We start from the raw sequence: 23,359 nt of genomic DNA, 5'->3' as shown, positions 1-23,359 counted from the left end.
CTGGTTGTCCTGGAACTCACTCGGTAGACCAGGCTGGCCTTGAACTCAGAAATCCTCCTGCCTCTTCCTCCCAGAGTGCTGGGATTACAGGCGCCACCACCGCCCAGTCCTAAATTCTTAATTTATACAACCCGAGCAAACTGAGTCTCCCAGCCGCTAGCTTTCCCTCCCTCCCAGTCCCGAGCTGCCATTCTCCTCTTGTGGTGGAAAGGCCTCTTCAGTCTTCGGTCCCTTTCCTGCTTCCCCAGCAGCCCACTAAAGGCCCTGCCGGAGCTGTCTCCCCATTACGTGGTCTGTGCTAAGCATGCTATCTCCAGTCTGCCTGACCATCTGTTTCCTGGACTCTACGTTTTGTGCATTCACCCCTATCTCGGTCCTTTAGGAGCCTTGTCAGAGGGAAACTTCACAACCGCCAAGCCAACCATGCAGGGAATGCTGAGGGAAGGTCACCTCTTGGTACTCTGCTGCTGGCACCTGGGGCTCTCCAGATGCTGCCCCTTTCTTTTGGGACGACAGCAGGGATGGACACTGCAGCTTCTGGTCTTGGCTTCCCTCCATTAAGTGGTGAGAGAACACTTGCGGGCCATTTTGTCAGAATAGTGTCAGTGTCTCTTCTCCTCTCATACACTCGTGTGTGTGTGTGTGTGTGTGTCTGTGTGTGTGTGTGTGTGTGATCTTAATACTTCTTACCTCCCTTTTGTTCCTATAAGTTATACCTCATTCTTCCCCCCTTTCCTGATTTCCATTCCCCAGCCATGCCCCTGCCTTTGTGTGCATCTTTCCAGGGGCTGACTTTAGTTCCTATGCACTTACCCAAGCACATATTTCTGTCTTTAGCCAAGTTGCACCTCAGCTCTCCCTGATCCTTCTGCTTCTCCTTCCTGAGTTATGGGACCACAGGGATGCCTGATTTCATTTGGGAATTCAGTGAGGCTTCTCCCAAATGTCAAGTACTCTTATGCATAAATCCAGACACCAGTTGCTTCTCTCTCAGGGAGGTGCAGGAGATGCTTGGTGGCGGCACTTGCTCACCTGATCTCTTCCTTTACTTTCTAAATTAGTTGCTCTGCATGCTAAGACTAAATTATGCTAAACAGAATCCAAGAACTAGCCAGTTAATCCTGATCTCCCGGGGTGTTTCCTGTGTACCTATGTGTGTTCTTGTCTGGTCAACATAGTCATCACTCAAAAAACAAGCAAAAGGGCATTTGTTTTTCAACAGTGATGCTCTGTGAGTCTATCTATGATAAAGCCCACCCTTGACACTGTGTGTTCTTTCTCATTGACTGAAACTCACATGGGTTCCTCACCCCCTCACAGAACACCACAGCGGAAAGGAAGTTTGGTTCCCACGTCAGCGTCTTTTGTTTATGAACGAGGAAGTTGTAGGGAAGGAGATGTGACTCATCCGTAGACACTCAGCGGGCTGACGGCAGAGCCAGAACCAGAACCTGGAGACCAATGCTCGCCCTGGTTCCCTAGAGATCCTGGCACTGATTTACCCCTTCTGGTGTTCAGAGAAAACAATCTTAAAAATAAGTAGCCGGACCAGCGTGAAAGCACTCTGAGGCCAGGAATGACTGAGACATGAAAGCATCTTCTGTGGGAGTTCACCTATCCGGAAAGTGGGGAGATGGGCAGGTGACCCGGAGGAAGGAAAGCAGCAGAGCAGAACTGTCAATGCCTAGGGAACAGCAAGGAAGATGACATCCGTGCTCTTAAGACATATGGCAAAGGCTGGAGGCACAAGCAGGCATCGGCCAGGCTGTCATCCGGCCCCGATGGCAAGTTCCCACTGATCTATCAACCCTAAGGTTCATCCAAAGCTTGCTGAATCTAGGACCACACCCTTTCCATATACACATTGTACTTCCTACCTCTGGGCCTTTGAATATCAATTACAATCCGCTGTATCTATGGGAAAACTCCCTTTTAAACACACACACACACACACACACACACACACACACACACACACACACACACTCTACTTTGCAATCACCTTTCTCTTCCTATGCTACTGTCTTCTCATCTTGAACTTCCGGGACAGACTGCAGTCTCTCTTTTGCATTATAATTATTTGGAAATGGGGCTGATATTCCCCAGTCAATATCACGAACTCCTCTAGGTCTGCTCAGGTATTTTTTTTAATCTTTTCTTTCATTCAATGGGTATTTACTGAGCACATTCCACAGACTAGGTGTCATGATCCTTGACTGCTGGGTCTTAGTGCCCTACAGGGACACAGGCCTGCTAAAGGACACCTGCGTGAGGGCATGCTCACAGGGGCCAGGCTCAGAGCTCTTTATCTAGTTGTGCAGGGGTTGGGGAGGTAGCCAGGGAAGGCGTCCTAGGAAATGTTGCATCTATAGGAAGCCACGAAGGCCGAGCAGGAGCACATGCACACACAAAAGCCGGGGAAACTTTAGAAGAAGAGGCTGCCTAGCTGTCTAAATGAGCATCTTACTAGTGAGTCTTCCAAGCCCAGAGGAAAGGCTTTGCTGAAAGGCGTAGGCAGCCTGCAGTGGTGTCCAAGCCCTTTCGGCTCCCGGGGCACTTAGTACACTGCTGGACACCAGATATTTAGAAGGAGTGAATGATAACAACCTCTTGGACTGCATTCTCACTTAGCATTCTGTTTACTGCTCAGATGCACAACCAAGCTCCTCGTCCCAACTGAAGGACAAACAGAACTTGGGGCTCTTCAAGGAGAAGAGTGGCTGGCAGTGTCTTGACACTGGAATGCATTTACCGAGACAAGTGACACAGCCTGAGGTCATGTCCTGACAGGACCACTAGAGAACAGCCGATGAAGTAAGTCCTTCCAGTCTTTGGCTTGCCTGTCAGCCAAACAGATCTCAAGGAAAGGGAGTCCTTTATGAAGGACCCGTCCTCAGAGCTGTCTGGGCTGAAGTGAGCAGTCAGGAGGCATGTGTGTATGCAGAGACCCTTCCAGACACCCCTAATTCTCCAAAGCACCTAACCAGACCATGGCCTCTACATATCCATGGGGAAATGGCTTGTGCCAGGAAATGAGGAGGAAGGGAGGGGGCAGGAAGTGATACACCTGGTGTCCAGAGACTCGCCAGGAAAGGAGAGCCAACCCTAACTGGCCTGGCCTTTCAATCAATGCAATCTCTAGTACTGCCAGCTCCTCCTACCCTTGGCAGGAAGCAGGAAGTATGTACCCGGAACCTCACGGGTGCTTCAGTTCTGTGCTGTGCGCACTTCCTGTACACACTGAATCCTGGAACCAGACTGAATCCATGACTCACGCCTGGCAATCAGGAGGGCTCCGGGCACCTTAGGTCGATCTGTGAACTGCTCCTCTGTCAGACATCTCACCCTATGCAGTCCACAACTTCACCATCTCCTCCAGTGAACTATTTTTTCCTCTTAATCAGATGAACACTTTAGAGTCCCAGAACCCTGCACTAGGAGATGGGGACAACCATGTACAGCAGTCAGAGCAGGAAGTCCTGTCTAATGGAAACTGACCAACCATATGCCAAGTCCCCTACTCACATCCACTGTTTTACTGATCATCACAGCGGCCCCTCCAGGGAGGGGTGCATTGTTTGTTTTCACACCTATTTTACATATGGATAACTAGGGTGTGTGTGTGTGTGTGTGTGTGTGTGTGTGTGTGTGTGTGTGTGTGTTGGGGGGGCATGTTCAGTGCTTGCTAACTTTATGTAGTATAAGCCCAATTCCACATAAACTAACACACACTTGACCACCCTCAGTGATCTCCACACCAGACACATGGGCCTGTGGAGGCCCAGCCTGCCTTTGTGCTCTTGTTATTGGCCAGGTGACACAACTATGTCAGTCACTGTCATTGGATATGGGCACCTCAACATGGGGATTTAACAACTTCTGGACCCTGTCCATAGACCACTAACAGCAGCACCTTGAGTGAATCCTCAGAAAACAAACAGAGCTACAAGGGGAAACAGGAGCAACAACGGACTGAGAGAGGAGCACAGTCCACTGTGGGTACTTTATATGACTGAGGACTGACAACTCAGAGATGGCTTCAGGAAAACACTTGAGTCTATTGAGGTTCTATAATGTCTCTGGTCCTAGAAGCAGTTTTAGATCACCCACGATGGTGGTTCTATCTTCCCTTATAAAGTACTTGTGCTTAAAACCCGCATGCATTATTTCAAGGAATTTTCTGGACCATGCTATGAGAGAAGTTATCTTCGTTTCAGGAAACTGAGTCTCTGAGGGGGATGAACAATTCCCATCATAGCAGTTAGATAGAGTTGGTACTCAAATCTATTACTATGGAAAAGCTGCCCAAAGTCTTTGACTTTCTGAAAACTGAATAACAGAAGAAAAACTGAATAATGATCTATCTAGTTATCAGATTAATGTCCCTTCAAAACACCCTAAGTCCACCTAGATTTATGTCAAGCTGAAATTTTTGTAGTTCACATAGAGAGAAGAACCATAACTCAAAATCTCAGACACCTATATAGTGACCTCAACCACATCAGAAGCCCCTACATCTTGCCACCTCTAAAGACCCAAAATGTTTCAGCTCACTGTGAATGTGGGTGGCCCTTCAGTCCCACACAAACGCAAGACAAGACAAACAGCTGACAAAACTAAGCACCATGAGTTATGGAAACAGCGCATCTCACAAGAAAAGCACACTACATGACACCAAAGCCTGGTGTTCTCAGCTGTGTTAGTCAAAGCAGACCAAGGACACTCTCTAGGATGTGAATGGGGCACAAGGAAGGCTTTCCTGCTTGAGGGCTTCTGTACCTGGGTAGCAGGTGTCAATGGAGGAATACTTTCAAATCATCTCAAGATGCTAGAAAATGTTTCTTTGAACTATCCCCAGCCAACACTTTAGTCCACAGCCCCTCCATTCCCTCCTGGTCATCCCATTGCTTCCAAGGCAAGCAAACAGATCTCACAGGCACCCACTTGGCCTCAGTTAATAGACCAAGGGTAAGACATCTGGTCTGGCCCACCATGCCAAGCAAGAGGCCAAGGCCCACCAGTCATGCTTCAGGCCTACCTGGCTCACACCACTCTGAGCAGCCTTCCTGTCAGCCTCGATACCTCTGTGAAGCTCTGATGGCCCAGCTTCCCAGGCTGGGAAGGTGCTACCCAGAGGCTTGCAGGACTGACTGTCCTCAGGAGTGTGGAACTCTGAGAGTCTCTGCTCAGAACTCAGGCACCTGACCACGTCTGAAGGCTTCAAGCAGCTCTTCTTAGAGATCTTGGGTCCACCAGGGCATCTCTCACCTGCCTCGCTCTCTGCTTTCCTGTCATACGGTCCATCTTCTCGCCAGGGCTGTCTCTTGCTCTGGCTGCTAAAGGCGTCACTAAGCTCTGAGATGACCCTATCAGAGTTCCCAAGTGGTGGTTGGGAGAAGCCATCTTGGCGGATGTGAATACCACCATTTCCATTGACGTGAAGAGGAGCCTGGGCACTGGGTGCCAGTGAGTAGGCTTTGTGGGGTGGAGGCAGGGCCGTCGGGGAGACCACTGAGCACAGGGTGGAGTGATCTGACCAACTTGAATAGGGGAGGCTGAGTGGCAGGGAGGGGCGGGCCCTTGCTGACAAGGCTAAGCGGTCCATGTCATAGACAGAAGCCTCAGGCAGAGGAGGCAAGGGTGGTGTCACAGCCAGAGAACGCCTGCCTGGGACCCCGACAGTCAGAGAGATCCACTCGGAGGTGATGGCGTGCATCTCAGGGGACAGGGCGCGGCGGGGGTGGGGTAGAGATGAAGGGGCTGGCATGATGAGCTTGCTGTGACTAGTACACTTAAAAAAAAGAAAAGGAAAGAGGAGAAAACAAAGAAAGAAGCAGAGATAAAAGTGTCAGCAAAAAGGAAAGGAGGAGAACCACCACAGGGGCATAAGGAAGAATGAAGCAGAGGGTGAGCAGGACACCCTGGAGTCCAGAACAGAAATCATCTGGTGCGGCTGGGCGGATGCATGAGTGTGTGCAAGCAGGGCGGAGGAGTAGGGGCAAGTGGCATGGAGATGGGAAGGACTCCCATCTGACAGTTGTAGGTAGTGCAGGGCTGCTCTGCAGAGTCACAAATCAAAGGAAAAGCCAGGAAGTGCCCCGCCCCAGCCAACCAAACCATTCTTGCAACCACAGCCCTGACCCAAAACTGCAGGGTTAGGTAGACAGCCTCTGTCAGGCCCTTCCTTCAGCTCTGCAGTCTTCCGCATGGAAGCATGAAGTGTGTGCTCACTTCCGTTTTGCCATCACTCTTGGCCATGGTCAAGTGGAAATTCCCCATGCCTTATGGAGCAAGATGCCCAGTCCAGTCCCACAGCCTCTCATAGATGGCAGGGTGTTGTTCTCACTGTTCACGAAAGCCCAGCTAATGCTTTGTGCCAAGTGCTCTCTGCCGTGCTGGGGGAACAGCATGGGAGGGGATGAAATGATAGAGAACGGGAGAAATGAGGCGCCATGTCAGCGCCCCAAGTCAGCCATCATCCCCATTTCATTCCATAGGACACCACCATACCTTATTTTACTTATTGGCTTCGGGAAAGTAGGTACCATTTGGAATAACGTTTTAAATAATGATGTTCATAAAAACAACCACACTACTATGCCTATAAGCTACTCCTCCCTTCTGATCCAGTACAGACTGACACGTTCTAAGTTTCTTTTCCAATGTGAGTCCAGGGAAGGCTTGTAGAAGCACTTTGCATCTGGCCTACATGCCTAAGGATGAGAACATGAAATTATTTTCCAACCACTGTCCTCTGGAAACCAATCTTGATGGACGGTATTGCACAGAGAAGCACGCTGGGTCACAGGGACATGGTCTACACATCCCTAGCTTCACCGGGATGCACCAACTGATAATTCACTTGTTTTTCTTCCCTTTCACGTTATCCCTACAGTAACTATCTTAAACTCTTCCCTTTCCTTCATATGTTTTGTAGTGCTAGGAAAATACCACGGACAAGTATGAAAAGAACCCCCAGCCTGCCCTGCTCTAGGTAGCTCTCAATCAGAGCATCAGAGAGCCATCCCGGAAGGGCTGTGTGCCGTCGACACAGCTGAGGATGAAAACTCCAAACTGAGTTTGAAAGCTTAGATACCTGCGGGCTCACAGTGGCACTGCGACTCGGGGACGAGGAATAAGGCAAGTCGATGTAATCCACGGGGGTTTTCACCAATGGCCTCTTGAGCACATCTACATAGGTGATAGGGAAAATGCCTTGGCGGGATGTCCCGGGAATCCTCCCTTCATACCAGTTCTCATCCACCTGTCGGAGCAGCGTGATCCTCTCCCCCTGTAAGACACAGTCAAGCAAGAGGTCTTAAAGCACCATACTGTAGCCCACCGGAGGTCCCTGCCTGTATCCTGCACTGTCCTGTATCCTTCACCACGCTCTGTGCCCAAGAGAGCTGTCTCTATTGGCCATGGATGGAGTACTAGGTTGGGGATGCTATCACAGTAGAGCTTCCTTAACCAAGGAGTTAAGCATTTCAGTAAAGAGCTCAGATTCATGCCCTGGAGCCAGAAGGTAACTGGCTCTTAGACTCTAGTCTAAGACTCCTTTAGAACAAACTGGTCACATATCCAGTCTTCATCTGCAAGACAAAGGCCCTGGGGGATTATTCTTTTAATATTATATTATTTTAAACTAATTGTATTTGTATGAACATTTTGTTCTAGATGTAATTAAGTATACCATGATCTGGTGCCTGCGGAAGTCAGAAGAGGGTATCTAGAGCTAGAGATATGGATGGTTGTGAGCCACCATGTGAGTGCTGAGAATAGAACCTGTATCCTCTGCAAGAACAGCAAGGACTCTTAACCCTGGAGTCACCTCTATAGCCTTTGATTTTTTTTTTTTTTGTCCAAGACAGGGCCCATACTCTCTTATGTAGTTCAGGTTGGCCTGCACCTCATAAGTCTTTTAAACACAACCTTCTGAATGCTAGGATCACAGGTGTGAGCCATCACACACAACTCAGAAGGTTATCTCTCTCATATAAAATGTGTGTGTGTGTATATATATATATATATATATATATATATATATATATATATATACATTATTTATTATATAATAATAATTATATACAATATAATATAATTTTGTAGGTTAGCTCTCTCATACACAATTACATATGTATATATTTATATTATATATTATTTATTATATAACAATAAATTGTATACTAATACTCTATATTATATATAATTTTGTATGTTTGATTGGAGTGTGCTAGCAGCATAACACAGAGGTTGAGATCAGAGACAACCTGCTGGAGTCAGGTCCCCAATCTTGGCCGCTAGTGCCTTTACCCACCTCACCCAACTTGCACAAGGTTCTCTATATTCTATTCTTTTCTATACTTTATTTTTAGTCTTTGGTCAGGTAAAGGCTCAATAGAGGCCACAACAAAGGGAAACAGATGGGGGGGGAAGTTAGGGGGGAGGTGGGACTGTGTTGGGTAGAGGGGCATATACATGGAGGCAGGGGGAGGGGGGCTTTTGGGAGGGGGAAACTGGGAAAGGTTTTACCATTGGCAATGTAAATGAAGAAAATACTCAATAAAAAAAAAGAAATGTGGCAGGAACCATAGGGGGAAAAAAAAGAAAAGTCAAAATAAAAAGAAACAAAGCCCAAAACAATCGCCCCCTACCCTGTGATCTCTGGGGATTACCACTGTTATTACATAGGCACTTTCCAGATTTACTTCTATGAGCATGAATTAGACTGTTTTCCCCTATGGAAATTGAACATGTACAATATTTTGATTTTTATACATGGTTTGCCCCCAAATTTATTGCATTATTATTAACATGTTTATGGTGGAAACGAGGTATATGTGATAGTACTGTGTAGAGGTCAGAGGACAACATCTGCACTTTGGTGGTTTCTGCAGATTTAACTCATGTCTTAAAGTCTGGCTGGTGAGTACTTTATCAGGTGGACCACTGCACCCTCACTATATGCTTTTTGATAATTAATGCGAGAGAGTAAAGCTTCTTTATAAAGGAAAGCATACACACATATGCACACACACACACACAATCTTGCTACGCATCCAGGATGTCCTTGAACTCATATTTATCCTCCTGCCTCTGCCTCCCAGCATGGGGATTACAGGTATATGGAACAAGGCTTCACGTAATTCTCCATTTGTGCAGATGTTATAAAAACTGAACTGACCACTCTTGGTAGTATCTTTCCACATCTGTAACAATTTAATCATGAGTTCCCTGAGAGTGGGCAATTAGGAAACATCTGGTTTCTTCTTTGTATAAGGTTGCTTATATACTTCCAAGGCACTAGTCAATTTCTCTTGATCGTCATTGCAATTAGTAATTGTCTTATTTTCAGCAAGCTGGAGAACTATGGCATGCGGAGAATGTCTGAGTCAGTAGGAAGAAGCAGGCTCAGATCAAGTATTCACCTGCACGCAAACTAAGAATCTGGTAACCTGACTTTCGGTTTCAAAGCCTTTAAAACTCCTCCTGGTACCAATGGCTGTGCCTCCTTACTTGGTTTATGGAGGCATAACAGACCTAAATCAAGCCACCAGCACAATGCTTATTACTGAATGTTGGTTGAATACAGTTAATATATGATGTCTAAGATGCCATCAATATTGGCTTTAGTTGGTAAACTCAATGTGGCTAAACTGAGTTGTGTAAATAATTAAAAAGAAACCTGGGGAAATGGGTAAATAGCTCAGCAGTTAAGAGCACTATCTGCTCTCCCAGAGGACCTGGGGTTTTGTTTTTCAGAATCCATGTGGTAGCTCTCAACCCTGTATAACTCCAGTTCTGGAGAATCCAACAGCTTCTTCTGGCCTTCACAGACGGTGCCACACACACAAGCAAAACACTTACACACATAAAATAAAAATAAATAAAATCTCATCTCAGAAAAGCCTCTGGTTTCCCTTACGTCAATTTCTGACCAACACACTATGTTCCGGAGGATACAGATTGGCAGCCATAGCAACACCACATCTCTGAGATAATAGCATCATCCAAAGGCCCCAAAGCCAGGATGAGGCATGTGTGCCTTACCTTTCGCAAAGACATTTCTACTTGTGTATCGCCATTAAAGTTAAACTTCGCAATGGCTTCTCCGTATTCCAAAACCTGTACGGGTGCCAACTTTCTGGGCTGCGCCTTTTCAGCTGGAGGAAGAAGCTGAGGAAGGAAAGAAAGCAGAAGGGCAAGGGGAGGAGCAGAAGAGAAGAAAACAGAGGACATGGTAAGAAAATGGCGTTCTAGGCATGCTGGGCTTCTCCTGGAAGGATGGAGCTGAGGGCTGCAGTACCTCGATATAGGTGCGTGGGAAGATTCCCACCCGGCCGTGGTGTTCGCCTTCATACCAGTTCTGATCGATCTGTTTGTAGATGTAAACAATGTCTCCCTTCTGCAGAGGCAGCTCCCTGTGGAACGAAGGTCATTGCCCTTTAGCAGATGTTTCAAAATGTACATGGAGAAGATGCTTCAGTTTTCAACACAACAAGACTTTTACATGGAGTCACAGAGGTCAAAGTTCTAGAAGATGGGAGGCTCCATCCTTGGATGAGAACCTTAATTGTCAGGAAACTACATCACATTGGGTCATTTTCTAGTCTTTCATGGGATGGGCGTCAACACACACACTTACAAGCACTGGAGTGCTCAGAGGTCATAATAGTTTGTCGTGATTTTCTTAATGCATTTTTGGGGGGTGGATTCTGTCTTAGAGATGCACCAGCGTGGAGCTCAGCAGCCTTGATTTATATTTATTAAATGGTAAAATGTCTCCCTTTGGATACTTTTACTGTTCCTTGTGTGCTACAGCTAGATATGCCTGAATCACTTCAGGTAATGACATTTTGGTCCCCTCTACCTATCTCCCTCCACCATCTGCCCCATCAGCCTGTATTAGAAAGCTCTGAAGTTAGGTTCTGAGTCCTAGAACTTGACTCTAGCTTGAGCTCTTCGTGACAATGTTCCTTTATCTGACCCTAGCATCTAATTCAAGGCTGCCAAATGCAGCTGCAAACTGCAGGCAAAACACCCAGTACAGCACATGCTCTGGAGTCGTTGCCTTCCTTCTCAACACATGAAATAGTTAGAAGGAAAAATGGATGGTCTTTCAAATGTTGCTTTTGCATTTCCCCTCACCTCTCAACTCTTTCTTCCACACCCATCTCTCTGCCTCAGCTCTGACAGTAATCACATCTAACCAGGACTCTTTGTTTTTTGGGGGAAAATAAATTATAAACAAAAAGACAGAACAAAATAATAACTTGGACTTTTCTTGAATTAAAAAAATTAATTTTTTAAATTTTTGCTCCAACCCAGCATCATTTGGAAGGGGTGTGGGAGCTTCGCAGTGTACCAGGAAGCCCTGCATGAGGGGTGCTGACTGTACTGAAAAATTTATAAAATGTTCGCCCTCAGCTGGATAGAAGCATCCTAAAGAGGCTTGTGCAGATCCTATGTTGGGAGTTGGATTCCAAAACTAAGTCCACAAAAAGGATGCAGGATGTTCATCTTTGTGCAAAGGAAACGTCTCTGGCTAGTCCTTTCCCAAAGCCTCTCCCTGATGTGTTGTGAGTCCCCCTTTGGCCCCACTGTTAAGCAAAGATTCACTACTCTAAGAGAGCTGAGGCTGGTGTCCTTCCTCAGGCACCTTGGGACCAGAAGCTTGGCTTTTAGGCACTATGGTACTTGACCTCTTTCTATCTAAAGGCCCTGTTTACCTAATTAGGCAGTAGCTTGGTCTGACCCACCCCTTCAATGGAGAAAACCAGGAACCAGTCTCCAGGAAAGTGAATTCACCAATACAGTCCTTCAGGCCACACTCACAAGATCCACATACCTAGGTTGAGTGTTAGAGGACTGGGAATTAACAGTACAAGATCCTTTCAGATTTGTATAACCTTTTATTGTTGCGATGCAACATCGTCATCTGGCAACTTCAGGTTCCAGAACCATATCAAGCCTCTGTCCCATCATACAACAGTCTCTGATGTCTTATGCTCACGAATAGGACACATTCATAACGATCTATCCTTAGCTAAGCATGGGCTACTAACCATGGGACACAGACTTGCTAAGAAGGCAGCATGCCACCATGGGAACGGAGGCAGGCATTGCTCTCTGCAGTAGCAGTATTGGGAAATGATAACAGTGCTGTGGACCTCTGGCCTTCTTATTTCTTCTATCTGATTAGCTACTCAAAAGTGGGGGAGGGAACTTTTAAAATAAATTCTAAAAAGATCTATCACCCAAAGTCTCAATTTAAAGGAAATTATGCTCTTTGATTAAAGTACAAGTTAATTCACATGTTTTTGTTATTCTCTCTGGCTTGAATATGAGGATGGTGGATACCATAGTTTTGAGTATGGACTCCTGCTACACTGGGCCAAACATCTTACTGGTTTACCCTGGCTGGCCTCTTTGCAAGGTGCGCAGTTTTAGTCTTATCAGTGAGGAAAACTGAGGGTGAGAGACACTGATAAACTGGCCTTGGCTACAGAAATGTGAGTGGCAGATTCACAACTTTCTAAATCTAAAGTCCACACACACAGCCCTCTCTTTTAGCAAGCTAAGGGAGAGGAGTCATACAGTCAAATCTAACCACACTGGATTCTGTTCTACAAATTTGGTCTGGCCGTTACTTTTGTGTTGGAAGAAATGGGAAACATGGTGGGGGACCCCAGAGGTATTGTTTCCCATCACTCCTGAATGGAAGTGCTCCCTCTTATCCCCAGATGTGGTGCCTCCTGTCAGCAGGACAATGGGATGTGGCTGGCCACATTATTTTCAGTTGCCAAAGAAAACTCATGGTCTGTTTTAATCTATAATTAGCTATAAAGCTATCAAATCCTTCTGGAACCTGTCTGTAGAAACGTTTCCCAAACTGTATCCCACAGAAAATAGAAAGGTTTCCTGGTCACCTAAATTTGGGCTAAATAAGCAAATCCGTTCTTTTGTCTCTGAGTTCCACAGTCATGAACATGCCAATAGCAGTCCATCACCCGTCCCCAGGGAGAGGGGGACCTAAATATACCGTCAGCTGGATCTCTGAGTCATTTCTATAACACTTGTTCTTTGGTTTTGCTTTTTAAGAACATCTTGCAGGATGAATACTCTGAGGAACACACTTTGAGAAATGTGGGAAGGCTACAAAAGGACAGGCCAAGAGTCTTAAGAGTCTTATAGTCTTAAGAGTCTGGTTCTGATTCCTTCTACTAAAGGTTGGGTCAGATCATGCTGCAACCTAGTCAAGTAAAGAGAGGCCTTATTCAGGTAGAAAGAGGGTGGAACAGTGCATAAGAGCCAGCTTTCAGACGCCAAGGTGCTGGGTTTGAATCCTGACTCTATCAACCTCTCAGGTGTGCTAAGTTCTTTCATACAGGTTTCCTAAGTTTTGAAAGTGACAATAACAGTGTATACTCCACATAGCCCGGACTCATCAGAGTTGGGTGAGTAATACATGTGATATAACAGTGTTGGCATGTATTATCTACTGTTTATTATTTGTATTTCTATCTTGGTGAAGCAACAGGTGTCTATCCAACTCTTCGTCCTCAGCAAACAGATTTCCAAAGAGGCAGCTAAGAAGACCAGCGTGACTGGCAGTACTTACTTCAGTGTCTGAGCTTTAAAGTCAAATTTGGCTCGGGCGGGTCTCATCTAAACACAAGAGATAACGTGGAGTTAGAACTCACGATGGACAAACAACAAAAAGGACACATTTTCACAAGATTCGAGAAAGCGAAGCAGAGAGATCCACTCTAACCCGCTCAGTTTAGCTTAAAAAATCCAGGCAAGACTGCAGCACCTGACCCCATCAGCATGATAGATGGTGTTTAGTTAGCTGTGTCATGCATGAAAATTCCCCTCCAAGAAGGCCACTTGTAGGTAAGAGATGGTTTGAAAAGCCCTTCAGGCAAGCTGATCATGGCTGTCAGCCAGAAGTCTTCAGACAAGCCGGTCCTATCATCTAACTCCTTGTGGGGCATCATCTGTTTACCTGGTGTAAGTTAACAACTGAAATCATAACAGAGTCTGGTTCACCTATCATATCCTCTTGCATTCCATATGTCCCTACGGATGGTGACATCATTGAAAAAGCTAGGGTAAACCCTGAGTATATCTCTCCTGAAACAACATCCTGGCTGTGGCGGCTCCTTTCTCCTACACACCCCTGCCTGGAAAGCCAGGCCCAGCCCTCTGCACATTCTCATTAAGTCTGTCAGTAACTCACACTCGCCCTCAGTCCAAACCCCTGTTACTCTGGGTCTGACCTCTGCTTCCCAGACACAAAGCTCCCTTTGACTTTACCTTCTCCTCAGTCTAATCTACTGTCACCCAGGAGCGCAAATAACATTCCACAAATTCTTCCACACTTCACGGTTTTGCTTTGATGTTGGCTTCAGCTCTCAATTGTCTGGTAGATCAAATCTCTCTCCCTAACCTGCGTGGGGAGGCTTGTGGTCATATCCCCAGTCACACCTAAATGTCTATTTCTGTCACCTCTCCTGTCCCAACTAAGTACATTTATGTGCTACATCTCAGCCTGGAATTTTGTTCAGCTCCAGCTCTGGCAAGAACGTCACCTTTATCCACTTGCACCTCTTTCTTCTTGGCTCTTAGAAGTAGTTACTTTCACCAGTTTTGTTTTTAAAGGGACACATGAAATTTTTGAAATCACACGCACAAGCTATTTCTATCGCTGTACCTCTGACCTCTTCAGCTGCTATGGCCTCTGTCTCGGGAAAGAGCATGAAGGAAATGAATGGTAGGTCCTCTGCCAGATTAGAAGACAAGGGCAGAGTGGGAGGGGAAAAGGGAGCCAAGATGAGCAAAGTCTCCCAAAGCATCATCACGCCATTCTAGTTGTTTAGCCTTATGCCCTACATTTCCAGGCCTCACGGGGCTCACCTAGGGTTCATCTGTACCACAGGAATGTTTTTGTGTTTAGTCTGTTTTAAGTTTCTGTTTTTGCTGGATCCCAGGCTGGCCTTGAGAGGTAGATCCTCCTCCCAAGCTTCGAGATCACAGGCGTGTGCTTAGACTGGCTCTCCCTACAAATTCTTCATCCTGCATTTCCGTTCTACAGTTCCCATCCATCTATATACATGCAGGTTACGGGACAACTCAATGAATAACCACCTTATAATCGAGGTAATATCATAGCATCCTAACGCCTATGTGCATGGCATACTTTCTAACGGCTGTAGGCAAACATGTGCAGAATGGATGTGAGAGCAAGGATAAATAACAGCATTCACAACAGAAAACCCAAAGACCAAGACTATAGGAAAAAAAAACATAGAAATCACAACAGAAAAAAGTGTGTGGGGCGGGGAGAGCTGGATTACCCATGTCACCCGGCTATACGGCTATGTGAACATTATAGCACAGCAGCAAATGTTCCTTCTTTGAATAACTCTGAAGTCCTAGTCCTCCTAACTCTGCATCCCAGGCACTGGGATTAAGGGTGTATACCTCACCTGGCTGACATATAACTGTGTATGAAGGTGGCTTTATACTAACAGCTACCCCCAAACACAAACTGAGCTGTCTCTGCTCTCCACAGAGAACGTGTTACACAGAATTAGTGGCTGCCAACTCCTGCTGGGACTGAAATGCACCCACACACCACAGTGTGCCCACACTCTCGGGTCTCACTGGGCCAGTTCTGTCGATCACTAAAGGACAGTGATTCTTTATGTGGGCCTTAAAACATCAAAGCAGCAAACTCATGAACTTGCAAATTCTTAGACCTCACCCCAGGTCAAAACATCCCAGGGGGGATGCGGAGTCTGCATGCACTCTGATATGTCTTTTAGGGCTTCTGACACAATTTGGGAAACACCATTCTGGAGGAAAGGCGGGTCCAGTAAGAGGAGAGTGCCTGCCTGGCCACAGCTACTTTTGCTGAGCAGCACTGACAGGCCCTTGTATCCCTAAGGCAGTTCTGCAGGAGGCCATCTCCTTCCTCAGACACAGGCAGACGTTTGAATGGTGCTCGTGTGAAGCAGAGTCTTCAGAGCAGGACTGTTTAGTGAAGGAGCCAGCTCACTGCGCACCAAGAAGCTGCCCAGCACTCACAGTGGGCTAACACCTGCTACCTTTTCTTTCTTTCCAGTCACATTTCTGTTTTTCTCCATATTTTACAATCTGCCTCCTGCCCGGCCACCTCCCACCCCAGTTTCCTCCTTTAGGTCAAATTCTTTTTTTTTAATCTTGAATACATCTTCCCAGGGACCTTTCATTTCTTTAAAAAAAAAAAAGTTAATGATGCCTCTGTCACTAGAAAGACAGAAAGTTGGTTAGACTAACAGGCCATCAAACTAGTTCCTGGGAGCAATTCCTCTAGCCTAAAAAGCCCAGCTCATGATGCCACAGACACAGACACATCCCCGAGAAGACATTGGCTCAGCAGGGCTTTGGAAGGTCATATGGCACGACATAAACTGTCACTCGAGAGCTGGCCCTTGATCTACCATACTGACATTGCTGTGGGAGGCAAGACCTGGGAAAAACCTCTATACTCTTGCTCTTCATTCCTGTCAGAATGTTAAACTTTTGTAGTCTAAGCTTAGAAGTGTCAAAATTGAGGGAGCAGATGAGGCTTCTCTTATACCCTCCATGGGTTTACCCAAGCTGCAGAGGTCAGAGTTTCAAACTTTAGTGAAATGCCCCAGCACTGCTGGGCAATCAGTACCGTTCTCTGAGTTTTCAACAGCAGTGCCACTAAGTCAATGCTATAAAATGTCACTAGGTAACATTAATAATGAGAGCTTCATTAACCATCTCTTTACAGAAGACTGTTGGGGTTGTCCAGACCAGATCTTCTGAGACACACGGCCAAAGGGACACGGCTTCTAAGCGGACCACAATGCAGCATGGTATCACAGTCAAATGCCGGATGGAGAGGACTGGACTCATGAGGCAGCCAATGCTCTAAGCATGCAGTACGAGTGTGCACCAGCAGATCCCAGTCCCACAGCCAGGCATGCTTGACATACAGAGCACAGGACATGGTGGGGCTCATGTCTAGTCACCAGCCACAAAGGAGCCAAAGCGAGGCTAGGAAAGTCAGGATGACAGGCGCTGTTTGGAGAACTAAATTGGCCTATGGAGGGCAATGCCAAAGGAAGGCAAATATTGCTTTGGGTCAAGCAGCAGTTGGCGGTGACCAAAACAGACCTCTAACCCAGATTTCCTTTTTGCCGTATCATCTATATTGAGGAGGTCCCCAAAGCGCTCATTAGTGATAAATTGATGATGAGTCGGGATGACACCTGTGTGGCGGCGAGCTGCAATATCAGCCTCTTCTTGCTCTCGCTTAAGTCGTCTCTGGTCCGCTAAAAGTTTCTGCCATGAAATCGCATAAAATGGGCAGTGAATCATCTGGTCCAGCTTAATGGAAAATGGCTACATAAGCAACTAAAGAAGAAGGTATCAGTGAATGAGGAGGCATTAAAGATCACAGTTAAAGGGACTTACGGACACAATGTCTATGTTCCCATGGTAACCATCCACTATGCACTTTGTAGGAAGGAGAGAGCACTGTCCAGAAGAAAATAGGGACACTGGGACATGGGACACGTGATTCTACATGACCCCTCTATCTGGCTAATTACCCCTGGGCTCAGGCCAAAGCAACCAAGTCCAGTCGAGCCAAGGGTACTGTAATCATGTTTGTTTGGTAGCTGGCATCCCTACCTGCCTTAGGGTTTATAAAGTGTTCCCAAGACAGGATAGGGCATGCTGTTTTCCCCTGACTACAGCAGGCCTCTTACACTACGGGTCTTGACTCTCTAGAAATTAGGTCATGTCTTTGCTTCTTTTTCAGTTACACTGCCATGTTCTCCACATAGCTGATCTGCCCCTTTCAGGGAATGTGGCACCTTTTTCCCAGGACAGTCAACTCTTCCCCTGAGCATAAGTTTCAGGAGGCCTCAGGATAACCCGATAGGGGGTCTTATTTCTGTCCCTCTGGCTTGTTTCTACATTAGGGAAGTGAAGCTGCATTTCAGGGAACGGTGCAGAATACAGTAGAGAAAATAACAGCATCTGGGGTTAGGAGAAGCAGATGCCCCTATTAAGAAAATTAAAGGTTTGCTAGGGAGAACTGAGGGCAGAGTATGGGATGAACCAGAAAAGAGGAAGTGGGGGATTTGATCCAAACACATTGTATACTTGCATAAAATTCTCAAACAATAAGTAAAAAAAATATGTTTTAAAAAGAAAATAACCATCAATTTCTAGTCAAGACTTTTTCCATTAGTCTGTATTGCTTTTCCCCAAATACCATTCATGGCCTCTTCCAATGGCCCGATAGAAAAGAATGTTAATGCCCTTCCTTATTTCACTGCAATTTTCATTCCTCGGATTAATACTCCTTGTGGGAAAGCATTTATTAAAACTGGTATTTCTTAACATGCTCAGTGAAATGCAAGTCTTCTTCCAGCAGACAATTAAATGACTCATGTGACATTCAGCTCTAAAGGATAATGGCCCAGTTTTCCTCTAAGGTCTTCAAAACAACAACTCAACAAATGGCTATGGGCCATCCAGCACTCAGAAAACTGTGACACAGAGCTGAAAGTGCTTTGCAAAGCGCAGTGCCATAGAAAAAGTGCTGTCCCAGGAAGGTGGAACCTTAGTTTCTAGCCAAGCACTTCTGGGAGGTGTCCTTGTTCAAGCCACACCCTTGTTGAATAAAACAGAGGGCTGGCTGGCTTGTGACCACTGACCACGAAAGGCCCTTCAAGGACAGATGGGTTCTCCTTTTCTGAAAGGCTGTTATCCTCAGAATGAACAGTAACGGGTTGATATAAGAGGGTGCAGACCAACAGACCCTCCTGTACTGTTTCTACAGCAGGATGGACTCCTGTCTGAGGCCTTGCTCAAAAGCACTGCTGCTCTGGCTGACAGTTCATTATCCATGGAAAAGATATCAAATGGAAAAGGCTTGAACCTGAGTCAGGGAATCCACTAGGTCTGTGCTTTGGCCACCTAAGCCCGTATCCATGAGGAAAGACAAAACCATTTCAAGCTCTCAACATCACCAAGGATGCAAGCTTCTCTCTTTAAGTGTGCAGCTTTCAATGGAGTCACTGCAAAACCACATTAGCAAAACATCCTCTTAGGAAGACCCACCCACCAAACCTTCCCTGATGAATATTAGCATTTCATTACTAAAACGAAAGGTTATCTTTCCTCTCATAGCATGCCAACTTGGTCTCTCTGACAGAATGCATGTAGAAAAGTCTGGAAGGAAATCTGCTCCAAGTCCTGACAGACACTCATCATTTGAGAGTTTTGGATTTGATATTTTAAACAATTCTGGACCTCAAACACCCCCCTGGCTTCTGGCAGACAGAAGCCATGCCTGGAGGGCAGGGAGAGGAGTATTTGTTTTCTACCATCCAACAGCAATGATTATAATTAGAGTCCTCAAAGTCAGCCTTCCTTAAATCCTTAAGGAAACTCCACCTAAACTCTGGAACCACTCAAGCTAGACCAACCCAGAAAAGGACGTGCAGAGTTGTGACATTTGAACAACCTCTCCTATTGCCAGCAGTCTAAAGTATCTTTGCATCTCCTAACAAATGGCAGGAAAATGGACAACGGAACGTATCTAATCTACAGGACCTCCTTTCCTGGGAATGTGCACCCAGAAAATGGGCACTGTCACAGCAGAAGGGAAGATTCTGCCCACCTAGCCAATATATGGGATGGCCTCTCCCTATATTCCAGGACAGACTCCATGCCAGGCCCTAACAATCATCCCACAAGAAGACATTTCAGCAGCTCCAAGAAAATGCCCAGGCTCTGAAGTGCCTGTGTGGAGTCTGCCAGCACTAACGTGGGCATCTCCCTTCTGAGGTAAGGCTGGCAAAACCACAAGCAGCATCTCCTCATTGTTTATAAACTGTGGAGAGGCCAGTGCTGTCACGTTCCACTCTCCCCACCGCAATCCTCTCCAATGTGAACTATGCTTCTTGTCAGTGACAAGTACAGGAGGAATGGGAAGGTGGGCTTCCTTAAGCAACACAGGAGGTATTGAGGAAAACGTGAAGCCAGTTTCCCAGCTTCCAAGGCAGCACTTACAATCCAGGCCATGTTTCCTCCCCACGATAGGCTGAGGGAGGTGGCACGTGTAACCCAGTGAGTGTATGGAAAATCAGTCAGTCCTGCTTTCTGAGAAAGAAAACTACAGAGGAACAAATGGAGCCAAAATCTTATAAAAAGCTGCTCACGAAACGTCACCGTTGCTTCTGGTCCCTGCAACCCATCACCCCTCTGAAAGGTTTCCAGAAAGTTTAGTTCCTTCATTTATTTTTTTTTCCCCTGAACAAGACCAACGAGGCTAAGACGGGAGAGTTACCTCTTTATCATCGTGCCGTCTCCGGATAAATTCTTCTGTGGACTCCAAGTAATCAGCTGGTATAAAATGTCTTGGTGACTCTGAATCTTCAAAACAACACAGCAGAGTTAGAATGAGCCAACGTTTAGTTGGAAGCCAGTTTTTTCTTTTCCTATTACTAAAGTCAAATTTGTAAACAATGCTGATTAATAATGACAGATTCTGAGGGGGGAAAACCCCAACCCCCACCCCACCTGCATTTTGGATTTACTTGCAAACTTGTTTAATACAAAGACAACTCACCAGAAAGCCAACGGTGAGCAAAGAAAGGGACATTCTTTTAAGTGTCCCCACAAAGAGGCGAGCAGGCTGTAACAGGGACAGACCATACACTCACATACACACGGGGCCACGGAGAGAGGCTGCCTCTCAAAAAACCACAGGGAGGCTGGGAACTGATATGAACAGGGGTTTGAGAGTTCAAATGAACCCAGTTCTTGGATATGAGCTAAACGGCCAATTTTTCTTTCGAAACGGTTTGGTTGGTTAGTCTAAATGAAGGGGGTGGGGCGGTATTTGTTTTTAAAGAAGTGCAGCCACTACAAGCCATGGTTAATTGCCAAGCAAAACAGAAGCAAAAGACAAGGCAGAAGATGAGCACCAGAAACACACAGAGGGAGGGACAGAGCAAGCCATGTGGAGACGGTGAGGTGAGACTGGTCAAACACACAAAATGCCACCTCCACGGGCCGCTGCCAGTTCACGTTGCGGGTTGTTGTTCCCGTCCAAGCCATGGTCTGAGTAGGGCACAGGGTTCCCGTTATTAATGGCCCCTGTGCAATCCTCCAGGCCTGCGGATCTGTCCAGAGGGGGTTCTGAGCTGTGGCTAAGCCTTGCCATGGTGTGTCGGGAAGACAGGCGAGCGGGGACCAGGGGTTTCCCCGCAGGGTGGGGCTGGTCCTGAGGGCCCTGGCAGGGAAGGTCTGCCTTCTGGCCAGCAGGGGACTCTGAGGAGTCACTGGGGGGAGGCTGTCTGGGGTGCTGTTGGAGGGGCTTTTTCAATCGAAAAGGGAGGGGGCTCATCAGGTAGATGTTTCTGAGGAGACTGTTCTTGTCCCCCCTGGAATCCGAGCGCCAATCTGGCTGCCTGGAGGACTGCTGCTCATGCTTCCTGATGGTGGTGAACCGGGTGTATGAAGCCGGGCAGGTGCCCTTGCACTTGTTGAGGCGATGTTTGGGAAAGTCTCCGTGAACACTGCCCCCGCTGCCCTCCCGGCTGTCATTAGAAACATTTGAGCAGTGGTCTAGCTCATCTGAGCAGATGGAAAGAGGCTCAGAGGGCACAAGGCTCCGGAAGCTCAAGGCATGGTCCGCCATATTGCTACATGTGGGGGACGCATAGACCCCTCCGGAGTCCATCCCGTCCATCTCTCTGGGACGGAGCTTGGTAGACTCGAGGAGGGATTCTGCTGACCGTGCTGAGGTCAGGCCGCTTCTAGAGAGCACAGGTGTCGGGGACTTGCTCAGCCTGCCAGAGAAATCCAGGGCTGGCATGGACCGGGAGCGCTGGATGAGCTGCTCAAAGGCCGTGATCCGGGAGGACACCGTGTGCTTGGGGATATGCTCTGAGCCCTCTTGGCTAGCGCCCAGCTCGCCCCTGGCTAACGCCAGGCTGCTCCTTTCAAAGTGGGAGGCAAGATCTCGCACACTTGAGGAGGAGATGGAGCCTAAGGAGAGGCCAGCTCGGTTGATCTGGTGCATGTCCCGGTAGAACGTGGAGAAGTGCAGTCCAGCCTTTCTGGAGAGGGGGCAGGGCCTCCTGGAGCTGGTGCCGTACTCCTGAAGGCTCATGGTGCTACTGAACTTGCTGTCAGAATCCCGGCGGGAGCGCAGGAGCAGGTTTTCAATGCTCCCCCCAACCCGGAGTGGGAGGCCTCTTCTGGAATCATTCAAAGAAACACAAAGGTTCTCACAGCTCTGAGCCTTCTCTGAGGGCAACAGGACACCCTTCTGTTCCTGCAAAAGAGCGCTGGGAGCAGAGAGCCTGGGTTTGAATTTAGAAGGAAGGATCTCCGAAATGCAGGCTTTCGCAGCTGACAGGGGTTTCTTGTGCTTACACCCAGGGCCTAAAGCATTGCTAGTGTGAAACGTTCGGCTATGAACTGATGATGAAGAAACCATGTGAGCATTCCCGCCTTTACGATCCACTGGTAAGCATGCAGAATAAAATAAACACACCCATTAGGTTAAAGCTTAAAGCTGCTTTTAAGGGGGGGAAAAGGAGAGGTAACATGCTTGTTTGTCATAAGGGCTTTAAAAAGTCTCCAACTGATAGCTTGAAGCAAAATAATTTGTGCTGCAAAGCAGGTGCAAAAGACGCAACGAAAGAAATGGCCGCCCTGCCGGTTAAGGAGGGCTGAAGCTCGGCTAACTCCTAGGAGAGGGGTATTAGAACAAAAAGGAGAGAGATGTTTTAGAGAGAGCAAGGCTGTGGGTGGGGACCATTAAGACCAGAAAGAAAAATGGCCGGCAAGAAAATAGGTAAGGGGGCACAAGGCGGCTCCAAAGCCTGGACCCGGACCCGGACCCCGACAGGCAGAGTTTTGTCCCTGTGGCTGGAGGTCGGCCCGCTGCCAACACTCAGGTGACAGGCATGTAGGAGACACACCTGCCATCCTCGGTTTGTCCCTTACCTTTAGTGGAAGCTGAGCTGGAAGGTCGCTTGAGCCCACTCAGGCCCTGAAGAGGAATGTCGCCACCTTCCAAGACACTTTTATAAATCTGCCTCTCGTTCTCCAAGGTGGCGAGACCCCCGGAGGTCCCATCCGATTCTCTCTTCACTGCGTGGAAGTTGGAAGAATATATACTATGAAGAAGGTAATTTTAAAAGAGAAAAGGAGAGGGAGGGAGAGAAAGACAGAGTTAGCTTGTTTAGCATTCTTTTTAAAAAACATGCTTGTCACCAGCTGAGGATAAGAAAACTGCTTTTGGCTTCCT

The 23,359-nt window shown here is 47.1% G+C and overlaps 1 protein-coding gene and 1 long non-coding RNA gene across 10 annotated transcripts in view; one reads left to right on the top strand and one right to left on the bottom strand.

The window, feature by feature from the left end:
* The window catches only part of Sorbs1 (sorbin and SH3 domain containing 1), a 223,078-nt gene that overhangs the window by 14,683 nt on the left and 185,036 nt on the right, over positions 1 to 23,359 (bottom strand). For 5 of the 9 annotated variants that reach the window (XM_052186305.1, XM_052186356.1, XM_052186324.1 and 2 more), the window contains 7 exons: positions 23,056 to 23,228; positions 20,384 to 20,469; positions 17,194 to 17,361; positions 13,622 to 13,668; positions 10,307 to 10,421; positions 10,051 to 10,176; positions 7,097 to 7,291 (listed from right to left, as the gene is read on the bottom strand). In XM_052186305.1, the coding sequence (XP_052042265.1) occupies positions 7,097 to 7,291; positions 10,051 to 10,176; positions 10,307 to 10,421; positions 13,622 to 13,668; positions 17,194 to 17,361; positions 20,384 to 20,469; positions 23,056 to 23,228 (910 nt within the window). Of the gene's footprint in view, positions 1 to 5,038; positions 5,792 to 7,096; positions 7,292 to 10,050; positions 10,177 to 10,306; positions 10,422 to 13,621; positions 13,669 to 17,193; positions 17,362 to 20,383; positions 20,470 to 21,102; positions 22,570 to 23,055; positions 23,229 to 23,359 lie in introns of all 9 variants that reach the window. The other 4 variants (XM_052186365.1, XM_052186341.1, XM_052186349.1 and 1 more) reach the window with 2 other exon arrangements.
* LOC127687586 (uncharacterized) lies at positions 302 to 7,103 on the top strand. The gene is made up of 3 exons (XR_007978415.1): positions 302 to 564; positions 1,321 to 2,814; positions 6,938 to 7,103. It is a non-coding gene; the product is annotated as an uncharacterized LOC127687586 (long non-coding RNA).

Source organism: Apodemus sylvaticus, chromosome 1 (genome assembly GCF_947179515.1).
Source record: "Apodemus sylvaticus chromosome 1, mApoSyl1.1, whole genome shotgun sequence".
NCBI classification, from domain to species: Eukaryota; Metazoa; Chordata; class Mammalia; order Rodentia; family Muridae; genus Apodemus; species Apodemus sylvaticus.
This window is presented reverse-complemented; position numbering and strand designations above follow the sequence as displayed.